Source organism: Varanus komodoensis, unplaced genomic scaffold (genome assembly GCF_004798865.1).
Source record: "Varanus komodoensis strain SLA01 unplaced genomic scaffold, ASM479886v1 scaffold3, whole genome shotgun sequence".
Classification (NCBI taxonomy): Eukaryota; Metazoa; Chordata; class Lepidosauria; order Squamata; family Varanidae; genus Varanus; species Varanus komodoensis.
Window position 1 is genome coordinate 8,302,170 of NW_025335761.1, and position 24,764 is coordinate 8,326,933.

General features: G+C 39.3%; 1 protein-coding gene across 1 annotated transcript; it reads left to right on the plus strand.

The window, feature by feature from the left end:
• The first annotated feature begins 471 nt into the window (after positions 1-471).
• API5 (apoptosis inhibitor 5) lies at positions 472-22,941 on the plus strand. The gene is made up of 14 exons (XM_044436460.1): positions 472-654; positions 3,239-3,400; positions 6,054-6,147; positions 7,315-7,380; positions 8,306-8,457; positions 9,392-9,598; positions 12,416-12,520; positions 12,957-13,046; positions 13,982-14,163; positions 15,651-15,744; positions 16,929-16,985; positions 17,912-17,988; positions 18,757-18,893; positions 20,487-22,941. Exons 1-14 carry the CDS (start codon positions 586-588, stop codon positions 20,564-20,566), a joined length of 1,572 nt encoding a protein of 523 aa, XP_044292395.1. The 5' UTR covers positions 472-585; the 3' UTR covers positions 20,567-22,941.
• The last annotated feature ends 1,823 nt before the right edge of the window (positions 22,942-24,764 follow it).

Consider the following 24,764-nt stretch of genomic DNA (forward strand, 5'->3'; position numbering starts at 1 on the left):
TTGCTCATCAGTTTAGTACTAAAGTAATATTCTTTAAATGAATGTCAATAAGTAAGTGTATATTCAATATTTTAGAATTAACATTAAGAATGATAAATGGTTGACATCTCACATAGCCATATGAAAGAAAAAGCTGCAATCCTCTGCGTGTTTAGCCAGACAAAACCCAACTCCAGCAACTTGATGTTTGCCCCAACTAGCACGGCTGACTCGAAATCTGGGACTTTTAAGACCTTTCTCTGTTTAAGCACACATAGGATTGCACCCCTAAACGATATAACCCGAGATTTTTGAATACAGGGGGTAGGCAAGGACTCACCTAAGTGCATCCGGAGGGCGCCGCATCCCTCGCCCGGGCCCTCCTGCAATGCCACCTCCGCGGCCGCAGGGGCCGCTGCAGGAGCGGAGAGCTCCTCCTCCGTGGCCGGATGCCGCGGGATCCGTGCGCGGCCTGGCGCGGCGGTTCCGCTCGCTTTCGGTCGCGAGGCGGGGGGCGGTGCGGGGAAGAGCTTGTCGTCGTTTTCGTCGTCGCCGCCGCCGCTGCAGTCAGAGGCGTTGGCAGACCTGAGCAGCAGCCGCAGCACGATGCCCACCGTGGAGGAGCTGTACCGTAATTACGGCATCCTGGCCGATGCCAAGGAGACCGCGGCCGAGGTGGGGACGCGGCGGGGCGGTGGAGAACCGTCTGCTCGCCCGCGGGGCTCCTGGGCCTAGGCCGGTCGCGGCGGGGTGGGGGCGAGAACCCCTCAGCCTGTGATGCAGCCACGCGGATGGACGCTGGCCGAGCGGGAGCAGGGTCTCGGGAAGGCCCCCTTGGCAGCCCAGATACCGCCGGTAAAAGGCTTGGCAGCCCAGATACCGCCGGTAAAAGGCTGCTCTCATGCGGGGAGGAGGACGCCGCTCCGTTGCTCTCGCACACGCAGCCCGCTAAATGTTTCCTGGATAGGCATAATTGCTGTGCCGCAATCGCTGGTTCGTTGCGTGGAGTTGATCAGCGAGTGTCTCTCCTGGTGCTGCTCGTTTGTGCTGAGGCGGCCGTTCTGAGTCTTTCCTTGTTCGAGAGACTTTCGCAGCCCTTCCCCGTATTTCCTCTCCACTCCCTGATAGGATTGAAAACGCTCTGAGGAATTCCGAATAATGAGCGCCGTTGAGTTTCGCACTCGCAATAGCTAGCAAAAACTTTCAAACTGCCTTTTCCCTCCTTCGCTTGTGAGCGTTCATTGAAAAGATGTCCCTGATTGCAGCAACAGTGAGTGCTAAGACTAAAATGAGATGGTAGGATTCTGTCTTTACCATGCCAGTTGGCAGCTGGGAAATCCTATTTCGAAAGTTCTATATAGGGGACAAGAACAGTATTGTTTTATTAGCAGAGGTTTGCTTAAGTTTTCCACAGATGTAATTTTATCTGCTGGGAGGAAAGCATCATTCAGCACAGCGGTGCTTTCTCCCATTGCACCCTTGCAGGGGTTCAGTCTGATTTGCTTGCAGTGGTGGGGGAATGTCCCTTTTTCAGTATGTTCAAACAAAAATCTAGCCTGAATGCACTTTCTGTTGTGCAATTTACCCAGAAGTAGACCTACAATGTAGTCCTTTCAGGATATTGTCACCTGTGCAGTGGTAGATTATGTTCCAAAATTGCAACAACTTCTCCTTTAGTTTTCTTTAACAAGAAAGGGCCCAGGATACAAAAACATCCCAAAAAATCTGTTTTTGACTTTGGGGTGCTATTTTGGTCTTAGCCAATGTATTGTGACAAACTGACCTCTAGGAAGGCAGGCCTGATATAGAGTAGAAAAGTGCCTTTTGGGGGAAAATTTAGTTCCATACATAGACACATGCCACACCAAAAAATGACAGTCTGACATAGTACAACACATTTGGACTAAACATGAATAGGATACACTGTAAGGATATATATTCAAAATCCTATTGCATAGATTCCTCACTCTTCAAGGGCATGACACACCTCATTTTGGGGAGGAATCAGCATTACATGATTTTGAATATGTATCTTCTAGTATAATCCTTTTCATGTTTAGTCAGAGGTAAGTTCCTTGGTGTTTCTTCCTTAAAATCTGGGTGATCTACTGCAATATCTTTGCATTTAGGCTGGTTGTGTAAAAGACCAGAAAGTGCTATATTCTTCAGCCAGCTGTGCCAATGACAGCTTCTTTTAATTTATAGGAATGTGTTTCATGTATTATTCTGCAAATATTTTCTGTATCAGATCCTGCACAGTCCACAGAAATAATAAATATTCCGTTTTCTTTGCTTTTACTTAGAGAACACAGTTACATGACATGGTTTATCAGGACTCTAAAGAATTGTGAAGGACCCAACATACTGGGGCATGCCACTTGATCACTTCCACTGGACTGCAGACTTTCCATCCATAGTTGGTTTGCTTGTGATGTCTCCACTTGCTTGGGCAAAGAAGCCAGAATGCCTGGTTGACATGTCACAAAAAACGACTATGGATGGAATGTCCATGGTTTGTTTAGCAGCTTCCACTCTTAGCAGGAGCAACTGAGCAGCATGTACCAGAGCCACTGGTTTAAGATAAGCCAGAAATCTTTAGAAGCTTGGTTATTGTGCCTTGCAAATGTGGTTATTGTCTGCTGTATTCTGAACTTTTGGATAGATGGCACTGTATTATCAAGTCTCCATTTAATTATTTTAAGCCAAAAACATAGAAGTTGCTTGGCTTCAAACAAAAAGCTGGTTCACAGTTGCAGAACAGACACTAAAAATACCTTTCTGAGTGCTTATATGGCACATGAATGTTGTACACGTAGTACTCTTGAAAGATCTTGAATTGCAGTGAGCTCTAGTAAGTAAACAAGTGTGCCTAAATTGTTAATATTTTATAAGCCAATGATTTGAATTCCACTAAGTGCAGATGCCAGAGTGCTGGTATGTTATGGTTTTTTGAGGACTCACTCATATTGGTGTGGTAAGTGCATCATCACATAGCTGACTCACGTTTGCCATCTAATTGAGGTTCCTTGTGCAACCCCTTCTTCCAGAAGGGCTTGATCTTTACCTTTCATGCTTCAGAAAAAATTGAGTACCCATGTGTGCTTATGAAATTTTTCATCTTGAGTGGTATGCTATAAGCAAGTACATGTACTTTGTTTATTATTGGAAATTCATATTTATGCATATCTATACAATAATATTCTAATTTTTCAGGATAAAGTAGAAATTGCATAAAAGAAGTGTTTTCTGTCTTCTTTAGCATAAAGATGCTTACCAGGTGATCTTGGATGGTGTCAAAGGGGGTGCCAAGGAGAAGAGATTAGCAGCACAGTTTATTCCAAAGTTTTTCAAACATTTTCCTGAGCTGGCTGATTCAGCTATTAATGCCCAACTGGACCTTTGCGAGGATGAAGATGTTTCGGTAAGTGCCTTTTCTTTCACAATAAGCTGCTGTAGGAATGGTTTACACTTGTGTCTTGTTCCTCCTTGTTTGCTTATTTGATCTCTAACTTGCTTTTCCCTCAAAAAAACAAAAAACAAACGGTGTTCCTGGTGCCTAACATGCGCTCCCCAGAGAGGTCCACCTGGTGCCATCATCATATGTTTTTCGGCACCAGGTCAAGACCTTTTTATTTAATCAATATTTTAATATGTTTTAATGCTGAATTTTATTGTTGTATTTAATTAATTTGCAGCCAGAGTGGATTGTCAATTTAATGTTGTAGGCTGTCCAGAGATGCAAGTAATCGGGCGGCATATAAATAAATAAAGGAAATAGCAATAAAATACAGATTCAAAATAAAATCCCAATCAAAGCATGACATCAAAACAAATAAAGAACAGTTAAAACCACAAACGCTGGAGTATAGGAATAAAACCATATTTCTCTGGAGTTTTGAGAGAGGCAGAAATGATAGGGCCTATCACTACTGACACCAAAAGAAAGGAGTAGGTCTTACCTCTGTGGTCAATGCAGTGAGGAAAATTGCACCAACAGGTTCTTCAGGTAACTATTTTATCTGCCAAGTTCATTCAGTTGTGAAATGTGATTGTGCATAAACTGCTCAGGTTACACCTGGTATACATGCAAGGTCCATGAGATTTGTTAACAATCATTGACAACTCATGTTTGTTACCATGTTGTATTTCTGCAACTAATGCAATTATGTGTCAGTTAATGGTGGAACACGTTTATGGCTTAAAAATGATGGTCCCAGTTAAACCTCAGATACCGTTCAGGTAGGCATTTATACTTTACATTCTGTTATATTATTGGTTCTGATTATGTGCAATTCTACTAGAAAATGGGAGATCTTTATAAAGGAACGTTTCCGGGAGGGGTTTAACTTGCAAATGATGTAATGTTTAACAACCTTAACCAAGGTTTTTTATTTGTATAGCTTTCTTGGGGTCAATTTAATTTTAGTAGTGTATTGATGTTGTCAGCTTTTCTGTCTATGGAAGCCAAGAAAGGTTGGTGTGCCTGTCCATTGACATTAGTGAAATATGCCATGAAGCCAAATATCCTGTGGCTAAGTGCAGGTATACTTTTTTTAATTGCACAATATCATCATCTAGTAACAGAAATAGAGAGGTTAGCTTTCTTGGTTCATTCAGACTTGCTTTATTTAGAATCAGACATATTTTTCCTCCCCTGTAACTACAGGCAAAATTCAGTTTTGTATAACTGGGCTTCCACTTGCTCGGTGAAACTTTCTCTGTTCCCTGCAGCACCACATGCTGGCTCACATTCTACTCCTTCTAGAAAGACAGGAAGAATTTCCCTCTCCCTGTTCTGCTGACTGAAGCCATTCCATTGGCATAGAGGATGGGACAGAAGCAGAGTTGGAAGGGGCCTAAAAGACCATTGAATCCAACCCCCTGGTCCATTACTACATGTGGTCACCCATCTGGCTGCAGGCCCATGCTTCTCCAGCTTAGCAAAGGAGAATCATTATGCTTCCTCAATATATAGCTATGCAGGCTATACCCTAAAAGTACATTTAGAAATGCACCTTTGTGGTTTTTATAATTGCTGTACAGCGGCAGAGTCCATGTGTTCCCAATGTGTATGTTAAAATTTTAAAAACAAATTACTTGTTAAATAAATGTAAACAACTAAAATAACAATACAAATTAAAAGGAAGGAGGAGTAATTTGAGGCAAGATGAAAAGTGTTGTGCCAGTTTACAAAACTATGACAGAAAGGGAGGAGCAGTACTATCCTGAGTAAAAGTATTCTGGAGTTCCAAGGTCACTACAGAGAAGCCCCTGCTTCTTGTGGAAATCAACCTGAAACCCACAGGAGTTGTATCCTTGGCAAGACTTCTTTGATTCTTTATGCATATTTTAGTTCTGTTAATGTTGGCACAAGGCTTTACTTCTGTTTTCTTTGTTCCTCTAGGGCAGTGGCAGCTCTGTCTCTCATCAGTCACTCATGGACTAGATTCCATAGAGGAGGTTCATGATATTTATTTACTTATTTCATACTGCCCAGTAGCCAAGGCTATCTGGGCTGTTAACAAGTGTTTTTAAAAAATAAAAATTTAAAATACATAGCCTTAGGATCCTAGAAACTCAGTAGTGATGGACTGATGGATAGAAATCAGCACAGTTCAGCAGAAAATACAGAAATAGTGGCTGTCTTTAATGGCCTCTTGTTGAAATGTTGGTATAGATATAGGTGGAATTATTTTATTTAAAACATTTCTGTGCCATCAGTTGCATAGCCTCAGTATGCCTCGCAGCAAAATAAATAACCATATAAAATACAATTAAAATTCAATAATAAACATTGAAACATTCAATCCAACCAATATATTCCAAATTGAAGAAAAGAAAAAAGGAAAAGAGAAAGAATATGCAACTGATGGATATTTCTTTTTAAAAATATTAATTTAATTATTAAAATGAAGGGTAAATAAAAAGGTCTTTACCTGGCACCGGAAAGAGCAGAGTCAGCGCCAGGTGGACCTCTCTGGGGAGCATATCCCATAGTTTGAGAATTATCTGTATGAGAGGATTTGTTTATTTTTTCACTTGATGAATGTGTGAGTTTTTAATTTATTTTATAGATCAGGCGCCAAGCAATCAAGGAATTACCTCAATTTGCTACAGGGGATAACCTTCCCAGAGTGGCAGATATTCTCACCCAACTTCTGCAGTCAGGTAGGAAAAACTGGTGTTCGTTTTTGTAGTTGGCTCACAAGTTATAATTAAAGTAAAGGGAACTAACTTTTGCTAAAACTGCCTTTGTACTCTTAGCCTTCTTGCTTTTCCCTCACCGGTGTTCAGGATCCTCCCCACCACCACCGCTTTATTCCTGCTGACTTATCTAAAAGATTTCTAAAAGTTATGGATGTTCACCAAATGAAATTTCAAACATATATAGGGAGCTGGTGAGGCACATACCAGTCTTGACTCATGATGAAAAGTTCACAGGGCACAGTATGAGAAAATTCATTGTAGTAGACTTGGCAAGAACTCTTGTGGTCCCTAGGCATCTGAATCAGAGCTGGGAATTGTAGCTTTGCCTGAACACAGCCAATATGGAAAGAACCATCTAGTTGCCTTGCAGCATTACAAAAACAACTTCAGAAAGGGCACAAGGAGCAGAGAAGCCTGGAAAAGATACACATTATATCGATGCCTCTCCAGTGTCCTTCTAGTCCCCTCTGAGACCCTCCAGCTAGATGGGGGAAAGGTTTGCCTAATGGAAAATAGAGGGCAGGAGAATAGGGAAATGGACATTACCTCTATTGCTCTTCCCTGCATTGGGTGATCATAAGCCTTCACATTCAGGGGCCAATAACCATAGCATTACTCCCTAGCATATCATTGCAGGCAGAAAAGCTCTGGCATATCTCAGAGCGAGCGATTGTCTTCAGAGCTGTATATGTTTGTTGGAAATGGTGCTGCTTAGAGTGTTCTAGTGGAATCTCCCTGTAAGCATGAGGTAGAGCTCTGTGGTTTCTAAATCTTGATTAAACATGGTATTTTGTTGAAGCTTCTGCTGTAAACAAAATGGTGTTGTTCATTATTATTATTATTATTATTATTATTATTAGTTAATTGCATAATATACTTTACAGGGAATTGCATGTAAGTTTATTATAGGGCAACAAAATAAGGCAGCTGGAGTCAGTTTTCACTTGAGCTTTGTTTGCGCTGCCATTCTTCTTGCCTTCTGTTTTCCTGGCAAATGTTTTGTTACTTGCATCCTTTAATTAGTTCTGGGGAGAATTTTTGTATGAGGCTCTATATTTTCCTGATTTCCAATCTTTGAGTTGTGTTATTTAAAAACATTTTTGATCATTAGTGTCTTGTTTTGTCTAGATGATTCTGCAGAATTCAACTTGGTTAACAATGCTTTGCTAAGCATATTTAAGATGGATGCTAAAGGTAAGGGATGCTTTTTTATTTTGACATGTTTCATAGTCTGAATGCTATCTTTACACTGCTGGTATTTCTAAAATATATGAATGACTTTTGGTGGATATTAGGAGATACTAACTAGTATGAGTACTATTTTTATGATTGTAATAGTAATTATAATTTCTGAAGATGCTATAAATTCAATATTTGGAAACTGCTGCCACCAGAAGCTATGGTATTGGCCATCAGTGAGGGAAGCAGTTTTCTCTGCCACCTCTGACAGGCTGCCTTGTGATGGCTGAGAGTTCCTGGCTATTGTAATACCATTTTGAGGGAAAACCTCAAAATTTGCATTAGAATTGGATCCAATATTAGTGTTCATCCCTTTATTGATGTCACAATTACAATCGTTATTCAAGAATGCACTGCAGATCTGTTGGAATCAACTGGAGCTTCTTCACTAATGTGAAAGAAGGTTTTGTAATCCTTCAGAAAGCTGTTATCACAGTTTCCAGTAACCAACTCTGGGATAGGCAGGTGGTAGCCATGGGCATCAGTGTGCCCTCAGACACCTTTGGTGCCCACCAAGATGCCCTACTCCTTCTACTTACAAAAAATGACAGCTGAATACCATCTGAGGTTATTTGAGAGCAAAATGAGGGCCTCTAGCTGCTCTCATCTCTTCCTGTTAAAGCCTCTGGAGCACATAGAGGGTTTAGTGACATTCTTAGAAAATGAAAAAGGCAAGCTGTTGTAGGCTGATGTTGTCATCTATAATGCATCCATTTATGGTGGTGCTAAGGTCAGTTTCTCAAATCAGCAAAAAGATCCATGACCCTAGAAAAGTTGCCTATCCTGCTTTAACTTACACATGTGGGACTCTTACACATGTAACAAAAGTCATTTTGATTCCACTGTAAAGATATTAGTGTGTGATCTCTCTCCACTTCAGGAACATTGGGTGGTTTATTCAGCCAGATTCTTCAGGGAGAGGATATTGTGCGAGAAAGAGCCATTAAATTTCTGTCCACAAAACTGAAAACACTGCCTGAAGAGGTATTAACAAAAGAAGTAGAGGAACTCATACTGACAGAATCAAAGAAAGTGAGTACATTAATTTAGTTAAACTGTAACAAAAGTCTGGTGATTTGTTAAAGAATAAAACTTTACGCCTAAGTTTTCATACATGCATTAAAAGTCAGAAATGAAACAAAATGCAGAAAGAACAAACAGTGATAGTTATGGTATTAACACTATCCATTCATAAGAAAACCTTTGCTGGTGAAAGCACAGACTTCTTGGCATTGGTAAAATATCTACAATTATGAGAAACCTTTGGATGAAATTCATTATTGTGAAAGCAGACTTCTACTCATACAACAGGACTTTACCTCCCCCCACAAACACCCTCCAATATTTTGAGGATGTGTATGGCTTAATTAGATACCAAAGTTCTGATTAACTACAGGGGCTAATTGAATCTAATTAATTGCAAACTCATGGTTTCAAGTTTCACTTTCCCTTTAAAGTTCCTTTGTGCCAGGGTGACATAACAATATCCATTTTGGCTTTTATGACTCTTTACTGCATAATTTACTATCTGAAATTAACCTCCTTTATCAATATGGGGTCTGCCATGTTTTTTTTTCCTTTTGTTCTCAGCTATATACGGGGTTTGTTCCAATTAGTATTAGAGAGAGGCAGGCTTGAATAGTGGCTGGCTTTCATGTTTTCAGAGGGAGAACAGCCACTGAGCCTTTATGCTAAGTCTGTATAGCACTCCCTCCCCTTCCATCTTCAGACTGTGACAGATGGGGGGTGTTTCATCCTATTCAGCCTGATCTTTCTTTCTTCCTTTTCTCTATTTCCATTTGTGTTTCACACCCAGTTTGAAAGTTCTGGTAAATATGTTCATTATTTCCATGGTATTTTAGTTCTGGGATAGAGAATTTGTAGGCCATAGGCCACATCTAGTCCTATGTGATGTTAGAATGACTACAATCATTTCTATTTTCTCCTCTTCTTTATTTCTTTTAAGGTACTTGAGGATGTGACAGGTGAGGAGTTTGTCTTATTCATGAAGATACTGTCTGGCTTAAAAAGCCTGCAGACAGTGAGTGGACGGCAGCAGTTAGTTGAACTAGTGGCTGAACAAGCTGATCTCGAACAAACTTTCAATCCATCTGATCCTGATTGTGTGGACAGACTCTTGCAGTGCACCCGTCAAGCTGTCCCACTTTTCTCAGTAAGTGTGTTTATCAAAAACAGTGTTGTGTCTTTTGCATCAGTCTCGCACTGCAAAATGGCTATGCTGGACTGAATGTCCCTTAATGTAGATAATGTCTGAGTAAAACTGGAAGGCCATTGTGTTTGTAACTTAAATACATACATTCATTTATGTATGAAATTGTTCATCCTGTTTTAGCCCTTTAAGGGGCACCTAAAGAGGCTAACAATGAAGAAAACCACAATAAGATACAATTAAGCACAGAATAAATAGAACTAAAACACAGTCAAGCTCTATTGACATTGCTCTAGTGTTGGTTTCCACTAGTGTAACATCACTTTAGTATTCTAGGTGTGCACCAGAAATACCAGTTATTTTAAAGATTCCAAAGGGTAAATTAGTCTGTATTAGTTTAGATACCTCCTATTAATTTCTTCCAGCTTTTACCTCTACTTCCCTTTCAAGGATGGCACAGGAGTTCATGGCCTCCATGCAGCCATAGGTCTGTCCCAACTAATATTGGGCCCCACTCATTGAGCAGGCCATACTTTGGATCCATAATAGACCTTTTCAAGAAAGCACCCTGACTCCCAGTTGTGTTGGGATTCTGGACAGGCTTCAATGTACCATTCTTGGGCAAGGTAGTGGAGTATGTTGCAGCTTCTCGGCTCCTTGGATTTCTCATTGAGACAGATCATCCAGTTCTACTTTGGTCTGGCTTCAGGTCAGGTTATAGGACAGAAACTGCTTCAGTCACTGTGATTGGCAATCTGTGCAGAGTGTCTTTGGTTCTGCTGGACTTTTTGGAGGCTTTCAGTGACATTGGGCTGAATTTCTTGATGTGTTTGTCAGGCTGGGATGGCGTGCACTGTGTTAGAAGAAGCTCTGTTTCTTCTTGGAGAGGAGATGATGCTCAGGAACTCCTGTTCAACTTTATGGCCATCGGCCTGCAGTGTCCCTCACAGTTCCATCTTGCCCCCATGCTACTTGTATTCATAAAATCATTGGAAAAAGTTGCCTCATGTTTTAAGGGTTCAGTGCACCAGTATGCTGATAACTTGGGTCAATCTCTCCTTTTCATCTAAGTCCATGAAACCTGTTCTGTTTCTTTATCAGTGTCTAGAGTTGATAATGGGCTGGATGAGGGAAACAGTTTTATTCATTGAAAAGAAGTGTTCCTGCTTCATTGAAAGGGAGATCAGGAGTTTAACATGTGCTGGATGTAGTTACATTGCCCCTGAAGGGTTAGGTGTGCTCCTAGGTTAAACCCTGTACCAAGAGACAGTGATTTTGTAGTGGCCCAGGGTGTGTTTGCACTGCTGAGCCTAGTGTGCCAATTGGATCTGTCATTTGAGATGTCTGATCTGGTAGGGCCTTCTCAGTTGCTGCTTCAAGGTCTCTGTTGTTTTTCTGGCAGGCAAAGATATAGCCAGGCCTTTGACAGATAAGCTACTGAAAGTATTTTTTATTTGTGTAATTTCTGTATCACCCAACAGCCGAAGCTCATGATTTTGAATTTGATTGTGAATTTCAATTATTTTTAATTGTACTTCTAATTAAGTTTGGATTTTGATAGCTTCCTTAAATGATATTTTTTGGGATAAGTGTAGGATTTGTTTGTTTGTTTGTTTGTTTAGAACATTTCTATGCCACCCCCTTCGCAAAAAGCCTCGGGGCGGCTTACAAAATAAATAATCATATAATTAACCTTAAAAATCCGGAAACATCTCGGCACAAGCATAAAAACACAATAAGTACAATCAATGATTAACAATTAAAATAACTTTTAAATAAAAAGGTCTTGGCCTGGTGCCGAAAAACAAATAACGACGGCGCCAGGCAGACCTTTCTGGGGAGCACATTCCATAGGTGGGGCACCACCAAAGAGAACGCCCTCCTCCGGGTACTCACCCTCCTAATATCTTTCACGGAGGATGTAAATTAAATAAATACTCTTTGTGGCAAAACTAGCAAAACCTTTTGGCACTTTAACAACTAGCTAAATTTGTACAACATAGGTTTGCGTAGAGCAGAATCCACATAATCAAAACTGTTAATGGGAGAGGAAGATTATTCTGCTGTTAGAATAAAGAGTTTGGTTTTCAAAGATGACTATTCCTTGCACTGAGATTATGCTTTTCAAAACACTGAACAAGTTCAAATTTCTGTAAAATGAGGATTATTCTTGCCTTTTTAGTTATTTTGTGAAACTCAATTATCTTTTACCTGAGCTGAAAATGAAATAGTTTCCTTCAGGAACTTCTTTAATGAAAAGTCTTGGTCAAGGACTTCAGTAGCAGTAGTAGGTGGTTTCATAGCATTTGTAGAGTAAAACATCTGAAATGGGATTGACATTTGACTAGACTTTTTCCTGTTGTAGATCCCATCTTTTGTTTTATAATTGTTTTTTATCCAGGCTTAATGATTTTTGTATTTTATCTCTTTCAACCTTGACTGTTCTTGTTGAGTATAGTAGAAGTATTTCTGTAATTCAGTTTTACAGGTAAGTGTGAAAAATACTGTATCACCTCCACTCCAGAAAAATACCAGTCTGTCTAAATAATAAGCTACTTATTTAGGAAGTAGTATGTGTCCCAAGTGAGTGCTTAACTGCGAGCATATTGCATGTAACTGGCAATGCTGTTTGTTTGAGCTTCCTTCTATCTAAAAGCTTTGAAGATGTTTCTATCATGTGGAAAAATAAGCCCTGGCATTTTAGAAACTTATTGGTATTAAAATGTCTGATACTGATTCCTACTGAGTTGTTTAAAAAAATAGAATTGTGTAAAGCACGAGAGAATTTTGCAGTAATATCTGCTGTTTGATTTTCCACAGAAAAATGTTCACTCTACAAGATTTGTCACTTATTTTTGTGAACACGTGTTGCCAAATTTGAGTTCTCTGACCACCCCTGTTGAAGGCCTTGATATTCAGTTAGAGGTAAGCTAATCTGGAAATATACAATATAGCCTGCATTATATTTATTCATAATGTGTCAGGTATAAGCAATAATAAAACTATTGACCATTCTTGACCACTTTTGACCATTAATAAACCTGATTCAGAAGCCTTACACTGCTAAAGTTCTATAGATTTCTCTTTTTGTCATAAAGCTTGATACTATGCTGAACAGTCCTTTTCTTGAGTTTTTAGTCTAAAAATGGTCTTATTAAAGAGGCATAGCATGAAGTCAGAATTAATTTACATTAAGCACAATCTTTTCAAAATTTACAATTTTAAATCATTTTGACTCAACTGGCATTGTCATATTCATAGTCAAGCCAGTTATTTTTTCTTTTTCTGAGTTTGTTTTGTTTAAAATTATAATGGTATAACATTGCAACTTAAAATTTTCCACGGATTCTCTTCTTTTCAGGTACTGAAACTACTTGCTGAGATGAGTTCCTTCTGTGGAGACATGGAAAAACTAGAGTCAAATTTAAAGAAGCTTTTTGATAAATTACTGGTAATAAGAATTTTAGCCTTGGGGATATAGTAAAAGTTTTTAATTAAATTTCATTAGATTTCTGATAGTACTTGAAAAGTTAAATGCCGCAAGTTGAATTCCTCATGCAGTGGAGGAAACCCCCCGGTTGTAATACTACCCATGCTTTTCAGGATCATGTTATAGTAGCTAATTGATTACTGGGATGGTACACTGCTGTTTATGACATTTCATAGAAAGCCTATATAAAAGTGTTGACATTCTTTAAGTTTGAGTAACACAAAGCCTACAAGTTGCTTGATTGGCATCTTTGAGGTGATAAAAGGAAAGTCTTGATCAGTTTTTATATTAAAGAGCAATGATCCACATATTGTTGCCAGCCTTGATACCCAACCAATGGGTACTATCAGATCAGCCTTCCCCAACTGGCTTCTGGACTACAGCTCTCATCAACTATTAACAGCACAGCCAGTGGTCAGAGATAATGGGATCCAACAACATTCAGTGGGCAACAGGTTGGGAAAGACTGCACTAGTCAGTTGGAATTTGAATGCCTTTGAACACATTCAGAGTGGCTTCACCTTCCTGGGGCAGTTGCCAGGAAACGGTGGGAACTGGGGAATGGAAAAGGACTAAGCAGCAGAGGCAGAGATGCAAAGGAAAGCAGTAGGTGATAAAGTATGTTGAAGCATGAGTTCAGTTTAGGGAAGCAAAAGGGAAATGTAAGCTCATGCTTGCATTCAGTCTGTCAAAGGAATGAGATGGGGATAATGCTGGCAGTCAATTTTAAAAGATGAGCAAAATGCCGTGACTCTTGGCAGGAGATGGTGCTGTATTTCTGATAGCCAAAATAAGGTAACTCCATCATTAAAGGAATACATAATAGGGGAAATGTTACTTCAGCCAATATTTTTCATTGCAAATGTTGCATAAATACTCTGGTTTCTGTTTCTTAGGAGTATATGCCACTTCCTCCAGAAGAAGCAGAGAATGGGGAGAATGCTGGGAATGAAGAGCCCAAATTGCAGTTCAGCTATGTGGAATGTTTGTTATATAGCTTTCATCAACTGGGCCGAAAACTTCCAGACTTTCTGACTGCCAAGCTGAACACAGAGAAAGTGAAAGATTTTAAAATTAGGTAGAGTTTTTAAAACATTGAAATACTTACATGCCTGTTTCACCAGAATAACTGTAATGGAATCATGCTAGAAGTACAGATGTAGAATTATGCTGTTCTCTCCTGCAATGGATTATGGTACTTAACCGTAAGATTGATGGGGAAAAATTTAACTACATTACCCAAAAAGGTTCTTTAAACTTCAGACTGAAAATGCTAAAGATATTGGTCAACATAGATAGGGTTGTACTGTTAATCTTCTCTTCAGCATTAGGTTTTTTGGCCCTCTGAAATTTTCTCTTTAGGTTAATTGTAAAGTATTTGAGGATCAGCTTTCCCAAACTTGCAGCTGCCACTGAATGGATTGACTTTAACTTGCATATACTTGTGTTAGGATAAAAGTAGTAATTACGCAGGTTGTGAAATAAAATTTCTTCAGTTTCCTAACACACATTGAATATTAGCTACACAGTAGGCTTCCACCACAGAGTTAACTGCATGTGTATGTTCTACAGTGGATTAATTCAGAAATGAGCTACAATATAGGGCTCATGTATTTGACAGAATCCACTTCTGACTTCTCAAATCAAGTGCTACTTCAATTAATAGCAGCAGAAATTAAACCGAGGGTCACATAGTGAGCTTACTGTGATAACATGGTTGATTTCTGTTCTTGTCTGATTAGGCTAGGATTTAATTAAACTTTCTGACAATTTCTGGAGATAAAGTCTTGATATGTTTGCCCCATCACAGTTTCAAAATAAAAACTGAAAGTGCTCTCATAAATTGATAAATAAGCTTGGGGTTCCAAAGATGGTAAGAATATATAGAAAGACATTCTTGCAGTTTTCTCTGTGGCAAATACTATTCACCATTGAAGCCTGTGATGTTGGGATCCTAACAAACTATTGTTAACACCTGCATTAATGTTCCCTCTGCCCAAGCCCTTACTTTCTTTCCCCAGCCTAGAACTGAGCCCAGGCAATACTGAGTCTAGCCCACCACTAAAGGGGAACAGTGTGGAGAAACGTAATGGTATCTAGACTCCGCTGTCTGGTATGCTGCCCCAGTAAGCCCTCCCAAGTCCCACCAAAGAATGTTTTGCCCAAGATCTGAGAACTGGAGCAAACCCTGATCTTTCCCTGGAGCTGAACTGAAGTTTGAGACTGTCTTCCAGAGCTGATGCTGACACAGTGGAATTTCAGCTGGTTCTTGGTGGACAGGGGTAGAATAGTATGTGGTTACAAGATTATCTGTTAAGTATGTTTTACTATAAGGTTATATGTGACATTAAAATAACCTGAATAAATCTACTTCAGTATTAGTTCCTTCTTTTTAGGTCATATGCAACCTTGCTAATGCAGTTCCAGTTTGCTCAGTTTTCTCTTTGGTTGTGGAGAATTTGAAGTCAGTAGCCATCAGCCTTTTTATTCTATTCTGAACAGCTTCACTTTGGTTTTGCTAAATGTTATGTTGTTGCATAACTTCCAACTATCCTGTTTTGTTAGATTACAGTATTTTGCTCGAGGACTGCAGGTGTACATCCGACAGCTTCGCTTGGCACTTCAAGGCAAAACAGGAGAAGCATTAAAAACAGAAGAGGTATTTAACACTATATAGAAGTACTGTTTCAGCAAAATTTACATGGCTAAACAATGACTTAGGAAAACATGCATAAAGACTGACTGTGAGGATAGATGGACTGATCATGGGTCTCATGGGTTTCTCACTTGACTTCCCACTTTGGCAGCATTTACTTTCGTTTTTCCTGAATTTTGGTTAGTTGTGCCATTTAGATCAATGATTGTGATATAATAAACTAATCCAGCTTCACACATCAAGCTTTAAAATTGTTTTGTTCTGAAACAGATCGGAATTTGTTGTAAACTATGATACTTTGTGAGGAACCCAGGAAATAAATGCTGTCAGAGTAATCCTGGGCATGTGGGAAGGAGAACCTACAAGCCCGGAGTTCATCATTGGCTAGGTTTGAATGACATTGTGTGGCTCACTGTGGGTTACTAGTCATGGTGGTTGTCATATTGCTCAACTGTACAACTTGATGGGTTGTATGAAAGTTGATTAACATGATATGACAAACCTCAAGTGGGAGTGCCTATTCAACATGGAAGCCACACATTCCAGAGCACCCCCATGAATTCAACAATGCATGATGGGCTGTTGTGTCATGCAAACCACCCAATGTTGCCTTCCTTTTCAAGCATGTCTCACTAAACCATGGCTCACCATTATGTATAAATCAGCCGAGAGTGACTCCTTTATCATAATTATCTGATGTATAAGCTTAGTGGATTATGACTTCAGTGGCTCCATTTCTTCTTATGGAAAAGGTTTTTCATGGTTCCACTGTGCCCTCTGAAAATCTGCTTTTCGTGGTTGGGGGATACCTTGGGAGCAGTATAGGGTTCAGTACTGGGTTGAGGGGCTGCACAAAAGTCCTTTTCTGTGTCATTTCATGGGCAGAAATAGTTTTTAACTCATGCAGGCACCATTGAATTCATGTTAGTAATTAGATCCCAAGTTAGATGAATATAATTTCTATAATATTATCTCACAGGCAAAATGAGGGAGGTTCTCTTTCCCTTTCAACTGCCTCTGCTCCCCAAAAATCTGTTTGGAACACTGAGCAGGGGTCAAAATTCCTCTTGGGAAACAATGTTTGCTTATTTAGCTTCAGTGTTATTATTTCTTTCTAAAGTCTTAAATGTCGACCTCCAAGTAGTTCTGTTGCAGTGCTTTAAAAACAACCTGTGTTCTTTTTGCAGAACAAAATTAAAGTCGTGGCATTGAAAATCACAAATAACATTAATGTTTTAATCAAGGTAAGCAGTTCTGGTTTTGATTATACAGTTAGAGAATGGCACTATTCCTAAAACAGAACAAGCCAAACTACCCTGAGATCATCAGTAAGCCCTTTTTGCTTGATTACCACTGAGGGCTGCTCAGTTAGGGAAAGAGCCTTTTTAGTAGTAGCCCTATCACCTCTGGAATTAATCTTTGGGGGGGGATGGGATGCTAGTTTTATGTATAATCCCAGTTTTATCGAATTGCATTGTTCTGTATTTGTTTGATCTTGCATGCCACTTTGGGGAGGATTAAAAGGTGGCCTAAAATATTTTATTAAATAATAAAATGCGATTTCATGAACAGTTAAACACAGGAATTTTTTTCCTGTAGGCTGTAGATTGTAAGTAGGAGTAGGCAACAGAGGGAAAAGATACTGAATTATTTGTTTTACATTAGTTTTTCCAGAAAAAAAGTCTTTTTCATGAACCAGGAAACTTGATTTCAGGGAACGTAAGAAAAATGAAGGGTGCAATTCAGTGATGCTTCCCAGAACTCCAAACTCAGAAGGTGGTGGGCATCCAGTCTCTGCACTCCTTCTGCCATGTTGTCCTAAGTGTGGTGCCTCAGAGCAGGAGAGAGAGCTACAGTGCTACCATGTATGGCCCTCCCCACCCCCAAAAGCCTATGTCTGAGGTCTTTTTTGGGATCTTGGAGCCACAGCTGGAGGATTTCATTCTTTTAAAAAAATGGAACTAGGGCTAGGGAGAGAGCACACCAAGTTCAGGGCCACAGCTGCAACCTTGGAGCAGGTTTCCAAGATTAGAGGTGGGACTCTGAATTTGCCTATGGCCATCTGGACTCTGTAACAGCAATACAATTGTACTGTAAGTGTGTTTTGCAAACATATAAAATCTTTCTGGAGTGGATTTAATTTGAGAAAAATATATTCCCCCCCCCCCAGGATCTCTTCCACATTCCCCCTTCATACAAGAGCACAGTTACACTGTCTTGGAAACCTGTACAGAAGTCTGAAGTTGGGTAAGTTATCTGTGAAGGTTTGTGAAGTATTCCTATGATCTTCTCTTTGTACAGTTTTGGCGGTCTTATTTAAAATAATGTTGGATTTTGTTTTTACATGTAACTATATAAGTATATGTTAAAAATATTAAGGTGAAGTGAATTTACCGTGGTTCAAACCTTGGAAGTATAAATGGGTTGGTCCAACAGATTGGGAGAAGTAAAATAGAGGATATATTTTATAAAAGCTCTCTCGGTACACACCACTGACAACAGCACACAACATTTAAAACAAAAAATGATAAAACACAGTAGCATTGTATTTGTTTATAAGAATGTAGTGGTTTGGTATGGATTGAATCTGGAGAGACCCATAAATGCAGTGTTTCCACATGTGTGCAGGAAAAATATGTGGGGGAAGGGTTGTTCCCTGTGAAGCTTTGCTCCAGAGAGGCCCTGACCTTTAGGGAGCTACCACCAGAAGGAGAGAAGAATAAAAAAATCACTCAGGCAATTTTGACAGAAACCACTTAATGAGGTTCTTCAGCCATCTGCAGGGGCATTGCAGGGGACCATACAGAGGCACAGGGGAAGAGAAAGATCAATTGCATAAGCTGTTTTTTGTTCACACAAGAGTTACCTACAAGGCTTGATTTGCAGTTTGCTAAACTAATTTTGTATATAGTAGTCTTGACTTTTGCAGTGCTGCACATATCTTGCATTATTAATATTTGACTCTTTATTTGTTTTGGGATTCTACAATATGATGATTTTGTCTTCTGAAAAAAGACAAAAAAGAGCCAGTGAAGATGCAACTTCAGATTTGCCAGCAAAGAAGGCTCCTGCAGGACCAAAAAGGGACGCCAGGCAGATTTACAATCCACCTAGTGGGAAATACAGTAGCAACTTGGGCAACTTTTCTTATGGTGAGTGTTGTAAGAGGTTTTGCTGCTCAGGGCAGCAGGCTGGAGAATCTTAAATATAATCCTGTCTTGTGTTGCAATACGAGTGACCAGTTTCTATGCTTCCAATATTTTCAGAGCATAGAATCAGTTTGTGATTTTTATTTCTGTGTCTAGCTATTTCTTCAGGATATAATCCAGTATGACTTTGCTTTAAATGTTGAATACTGTCTAGTACAAAATAATTCCATTTGGTCAAATTAGTATTTTCCTGCACAAAATAGTTTAGGGTTATGAAGTAATATTCTTGTTTCATATTCAATTTAGATTGCTTGGGAAGCAGACAAGCTCTTTATCAAATATGTATCACTCAATTAGCAGATGCTATCGTGACAGTTACACTTATCTCTCATCTATTTAACATAGAAGTTAAAATATACAAGGGAACAAATAGGCTCTAAAATATTATTTATTTATTGGAATTTGTTTGAAAGTCGCCCATTAGCATCATGCTCTCTGGGCAGCATGTCATAGTAAAAACCTTGAATTGGGCCTGGATTAGAACAGCAGCCTGTGCAGCCAGCAACGGACAGGTGTAACATGTTCATAAGAACTGGTGCTCTTCAGCACTTGTGCCATCCTTTTCTGGTTCATTTGAAAAGTCCAGACCATCTTCAAGGGAAGTCTCACATATAGTGCATTATAGTCGAGGTTACCGTTGTATGAATGACCGTGACAAGGCTACCCTCACCCAAGTAGGAGCATAGTTGGTAAATCAGCTGAAGCTAATAAAAGCTGCTCCTGGCAACTGAGTCCACCTGAGCAAGCAAGATCGCTTGGGGTCCAGGAGCACTCCCAAACTATCAACCTTCCAGACACATTTGGACTGCAACATCCAGAATTTCCAGTCAATGGCCCTGCTGGATAGGAATTCTGGGAGTTGCAGTTCAAATGCCTTGAAAGGCCACCAGGTCAGAGACTGCTGCTTTGGGACTGTGCAGCCCTGTCCAGGACAGGTTTACAGTCTCCCAATCAAAATGGAGATTTAGACTTCACAAGTCAGAACTGACATGCTCAGCACAATAATTTAAGGGGTAATATATACATATATACAGTATGTATGTTCACTGTGTGCATTACAGTGATGACGATAAAGTCTTTGAAATGATAAAACTAGATTAGGTAACAGTTAACATATGTAGATTACTAGTTTTACTGCATAGTGAAGGTAACGCAGGGGAGCACGCTAAATATTTCACAGTTTGTCTTGGGTTTGTTGTTATTTTTATTTTACAGGGTAACTTTGAGAGACAAGCATGGTTCAAGGTATATTTAAAAACAGATTCCCATTGTCAGATTACTTCGTGCCATTTTTAACCAGGGACATCATCATGTGGACCAGCACTCAGACAAACTGGGCTATATGTGCTGGGAGCCAGCCTGGTTCTTGCTAGATGAGTTCTGCAGATTTGTACAGAATGGAAGAATTTGGGGTTGTGAAGCAGTGCTGTCAGGCCTATTGGATTGTATTAGACATTTAGAGTAACTGCTGCTTTAAACAAGTCATGCACTAGATCTGAATTAGGAACTAACCTCTTTTATTTCCTTTTATTTCAGAACAGAGGGGGGGTTTCCGTGGTGGACGAGGAAGAGGATGGGGTGGACGTGGTAATCGCAGTCGTGGAAGAATCTACTGAACCCAGTGGCATGTTCCAAAGCCATTATGCTAAAACATCATTAAAGTTTGAAGGATTGCCTGGAAGGTTGCATTGTTTAAAGGACTGCCTTCTCCGAAAGACTGATTTAAATGTTCTTATATCTTTGTATGTATGATCTACTTTTCTAATGGACTACAAACTCACCCACAGTGAAGCTACAACTGTATTTTTGGATGTTTAATAGCTGTCATTTTGAGTTTGTGTTTTTTTTTAAACATCCAGAATTTTTTTCAGGAAAAAGCATGGGTGTTCCAGCTGAAGCTGCTTCCAGATTTTACATTCAGCTATAAATATGGCTAATACAAAGTGGACAGTGTATAATAATTGAATTCTAGATAATGGATGGAAGTGTCATAACTGAAGTTGAAATCAGTAACCTTTCTCCAGACAAAACCTTATTTTTTACAATAAGTGGGGAAGAGTTGGGAGGGGAAGTAGTATAGGCTGTTAATGGTGGCATTGACTGTTGACAGAAATCCTTGAATTTTAAAGTATGCAACATAGATACAGAAGAATCTACTGTTCACATAAACCAGGCCGTTCACTTGTATGGAGAACTTGCTGTTAACTTCTGCATCACAGTTCACTCTTCTCCATATATTGTAACATAATGTGTTTTTTGCAAATGGATTTTAATGTCTTCTATAAATATGTGTGTGTCCGTATACACACACACACACAATCACACACACACATAAATGCATACGTGTGTGCCATAAAATTCTAATAAAAACCTTCTAGAAATGTAACCCCAGAATGGCAAATTTGTGAGGCTATGACAGTTCATCAGAGATCCAAAGTAGACAATAATATCCAGACTTTCCCATTAGTTTAGTCTTTAGCAGAAACCTTTCATTTTTATTCAGTTAAATCTGTGTTTAAAAATATCAAGCATGGCATCATACACTTAAAATTACAGCTGTTCAGTTGCACTTGAGTAAAAACTTCAATCTCTTTGTAATACTTAAGTAATTGTAAGAACCTTATTGTAATGATAAGCTTCACAGAAAGTTTATTTAAACAAAACGATGTTTCAAACTTGATTTTTCGTTCAGTTTGGCATTAAAACCATTTCTTTTGTCTTTTTTTTTAAGAACAAGCATTGTAAAATATCTAGCTCAGCAACAGAGCTGAAATAGGAAAAACCCTATCACAGAGCAATCCTATGGCCCATAGACTATCTGAGGCAGCATAGGATATTTCAAACTCCCAGATCTGAGGTTAGAGACTGCACTTAGGCTTTGGACCTGGGATCAGAACACCCCCCCCCCCTTCTGCTCTATGAGGAGGGAGGGAGAAGGGGCATTGGCATGGAGGGAAGCAGACTGAGTAGGCCAGGATATGAAGTATCCTGTGGTGTCTTCAGCCTTCTTTCCTTCTTATGCTCATCTGCATAGGATTGTACTATAAAATACCAGGTTTCAAGCTTTATTTAAAACCAATTAAATTTCTTTTCCTTGGCCTCATTTTCTACATCTGATTGTCCATACTGGAAACCATATTTTGGTATGTAAGGTATTTCCAAGAAACTTATAATGTGTTGATGAGGATTAGCTTATAAACTGGACAAAGAGGTTATCTTAGATGGCAGTGTTTTGTTTCCTACAGTAAGCACAAGCTTTTCTGTAAAATAGGTCTTCATGGAAAGAAATGGTTCAAGTTAAATTAAAGGTCAGATCTGTATTTGCTTGTACTAATCTTTATGGAAAGGTGATTTTAAAATTTCCATAGTTGAAATGATTTAAAGATAAAATTCTAATAAAGCAAATCGTCTGCATCTCCCATTAAGCTATTGCCCTTCACACCAGTCAGTTCAAATTACAAACTGATAGTTGATCAAAATGGAATTTGATTTTTTTTAATAATTCAGTGGTTTAAACAGAATATCACATAAGCAGGCTTTGCCTTATTCTCCCTGTAGCTCCCAGCCTCCCAGTACTGCTCTGGAGAGCCCACCAGAGATGTGTAGGGTGTGCAAAAAGCTGGGGAAGGGAAATAGAGGCTAGCAGTTTCTGTCCTACTAGCTAACAGTTTGGATTGGATACAACGCAATAGTATTGCTTCTTTTGACTATTATGACAATTAGTTTTTCTTAAGAATGTCAAAGCCTGATTTTTAAGGAAGTTTTAATCACTGTGCTCCAGTAGCTGGGGGAGGGGGGAGTGAGTCCCTTAAGTAACAAGCTGTCTTCATATATTTCTACCCAGAAATAATGTGCAGATTGTCCTTAGAAATAGGTGACTTTCATATTGTGTTGCATATGCAGTGAATTATTTTGGAGACACCCACTAACCACTTAATTTTATTTGTAATGTTTCCTTTATGCCTTTGCAATAAATCCATTTTGTAATTTTGTTAGTGACTTGTGATTGGTTTTATTTTAAGAATGCCACCTTGATAAAAACACACTAGACTAGTACATAATATATGGATTTAAGGGATAATGAAACTCAGTAAGAACACAAGCCCATGTGTGTTTGGTTAGAAAAAAGGCTGGCATGCACCCTAACCTGTAGTATACCCATGTTGTGATATAGTTTTGTTGTTGTTGTTAGTCGCAAACTTGTGTCCAACCCATTGTGACCCCATGGACAACATTCCTCCAGGCCTTCCTGTCCTCCACCATCCCCCAGAGTTCACTTAAGCTCACGCCGACTGCTTCAGTGACTCCATCTAGCCACCTCATCCTCTGCCATCCCCTTCTTCTTTTGCCCTCAATTGTTCCCAGCATTAGGCTCTTCTCCAGTGAGTCCTTCCTTCTCATTAGGTGGCCAAAGTATTTGAGTTTCAGCTTCAGGATCTGGCCTTCTAAAGAGCAGTCAGGGTTGATCTCCTTTAAGATTGACTGGTTTGATTGCCTTGTGGTCTAAGGGACTCGCAGGAGTCTCCTCCAGCACCACAATTCAAAGGCCTCAATTCTTTGGCGCTCAGCCTTTATGGTCCAACTTTCACAGCCATACATTGCAACTGGGAAAATCATAGCCTTGACTATACACACTTTTGTTGGCAGGGTGATGTCTCTGCTTTTTAGTATGCTGTTTAGATTTGCCATAACTTTCCTCCCCAGGAGCGTCTTTTAATTTCTTGGCTGCAGTCCCCATCTGCAGTGATCTTGGAGCCCAGGAAAATAAAATCTGTCACTACCTCCATTTCTTCCCCATCTATTTGCCAGGAAGTGATAGGACCGGATTCCATGATCTTAGTTTTCTTAATGTTGAGTTTCAAGCCAACCATTAATGTTAAAAATATGTGTTCACCTACAAGTGGTAGTTGGGTATTGGTATTTTCACACTTGGCTCAATGGATAATGCTAGGGATAAGGGCAAGAAACAGTAATAATTAAAGAATGCATAGCATCAAGACTTTCATGGATCAGACATTTTAGAGTGCTTTCATTCATAGGGCCATGATAAATTGGAGATAACAGTATATAACATATTTGGGTCTGCACATGCCAGGTCTAGATTTGATTGGAGAACATACAATTACCTTTTGTTTTGCGAGAATTTGGTACCATAATACCAGAATCAGTATCATACCAAATCAGACCCTGGGTTCATTTAGAATTTGCTATAGTATAGGCTCTGTACCTACTGGCAGTGGTTCTTTTCCAGCCCTATCTCTGGATTCCAGTGATAAAATCTGGTACGTTTGACATGTTTATTAAAATGAGCTAGGGAAACAATATCAACAAGCAAAACCACTTTATAAGATGCTTTTATTATCTGGCCATTTACCCTGTTCTGCAGCTATAACTACTCCCCCAAAGAAGAACCATTCCCTATTTAATTGCAGTGGCTTCTGTAAACTGAATGGCTGTGGATATTCCTAAATTCTATAAAATATTCCTAAATAATAATTTGAAAAATTATTAGGATACTCCCAAGCTCTTTTTGGCGGTATTAACTGTTTTTGTCTCATTGGGAATACTGTAAGAGTGTGCAAGAGCTCACATTATACTTCATATCTACAAGATATGCAAGTGTATTGGACAATGCTCATTCCTCCTCACATGTTTTCCAGACTAAGTTTGTAAGTTCTGTGGAAGCAGGGACCTATTTGCAATTGCTACGTATGTTAATGGCACTATATGATAATGTGCATCTAACTTACTGGGGCATATGTAAAAGATACTTGATTCCTGATGAGTAAGAACATACAGAACATATATGACAAG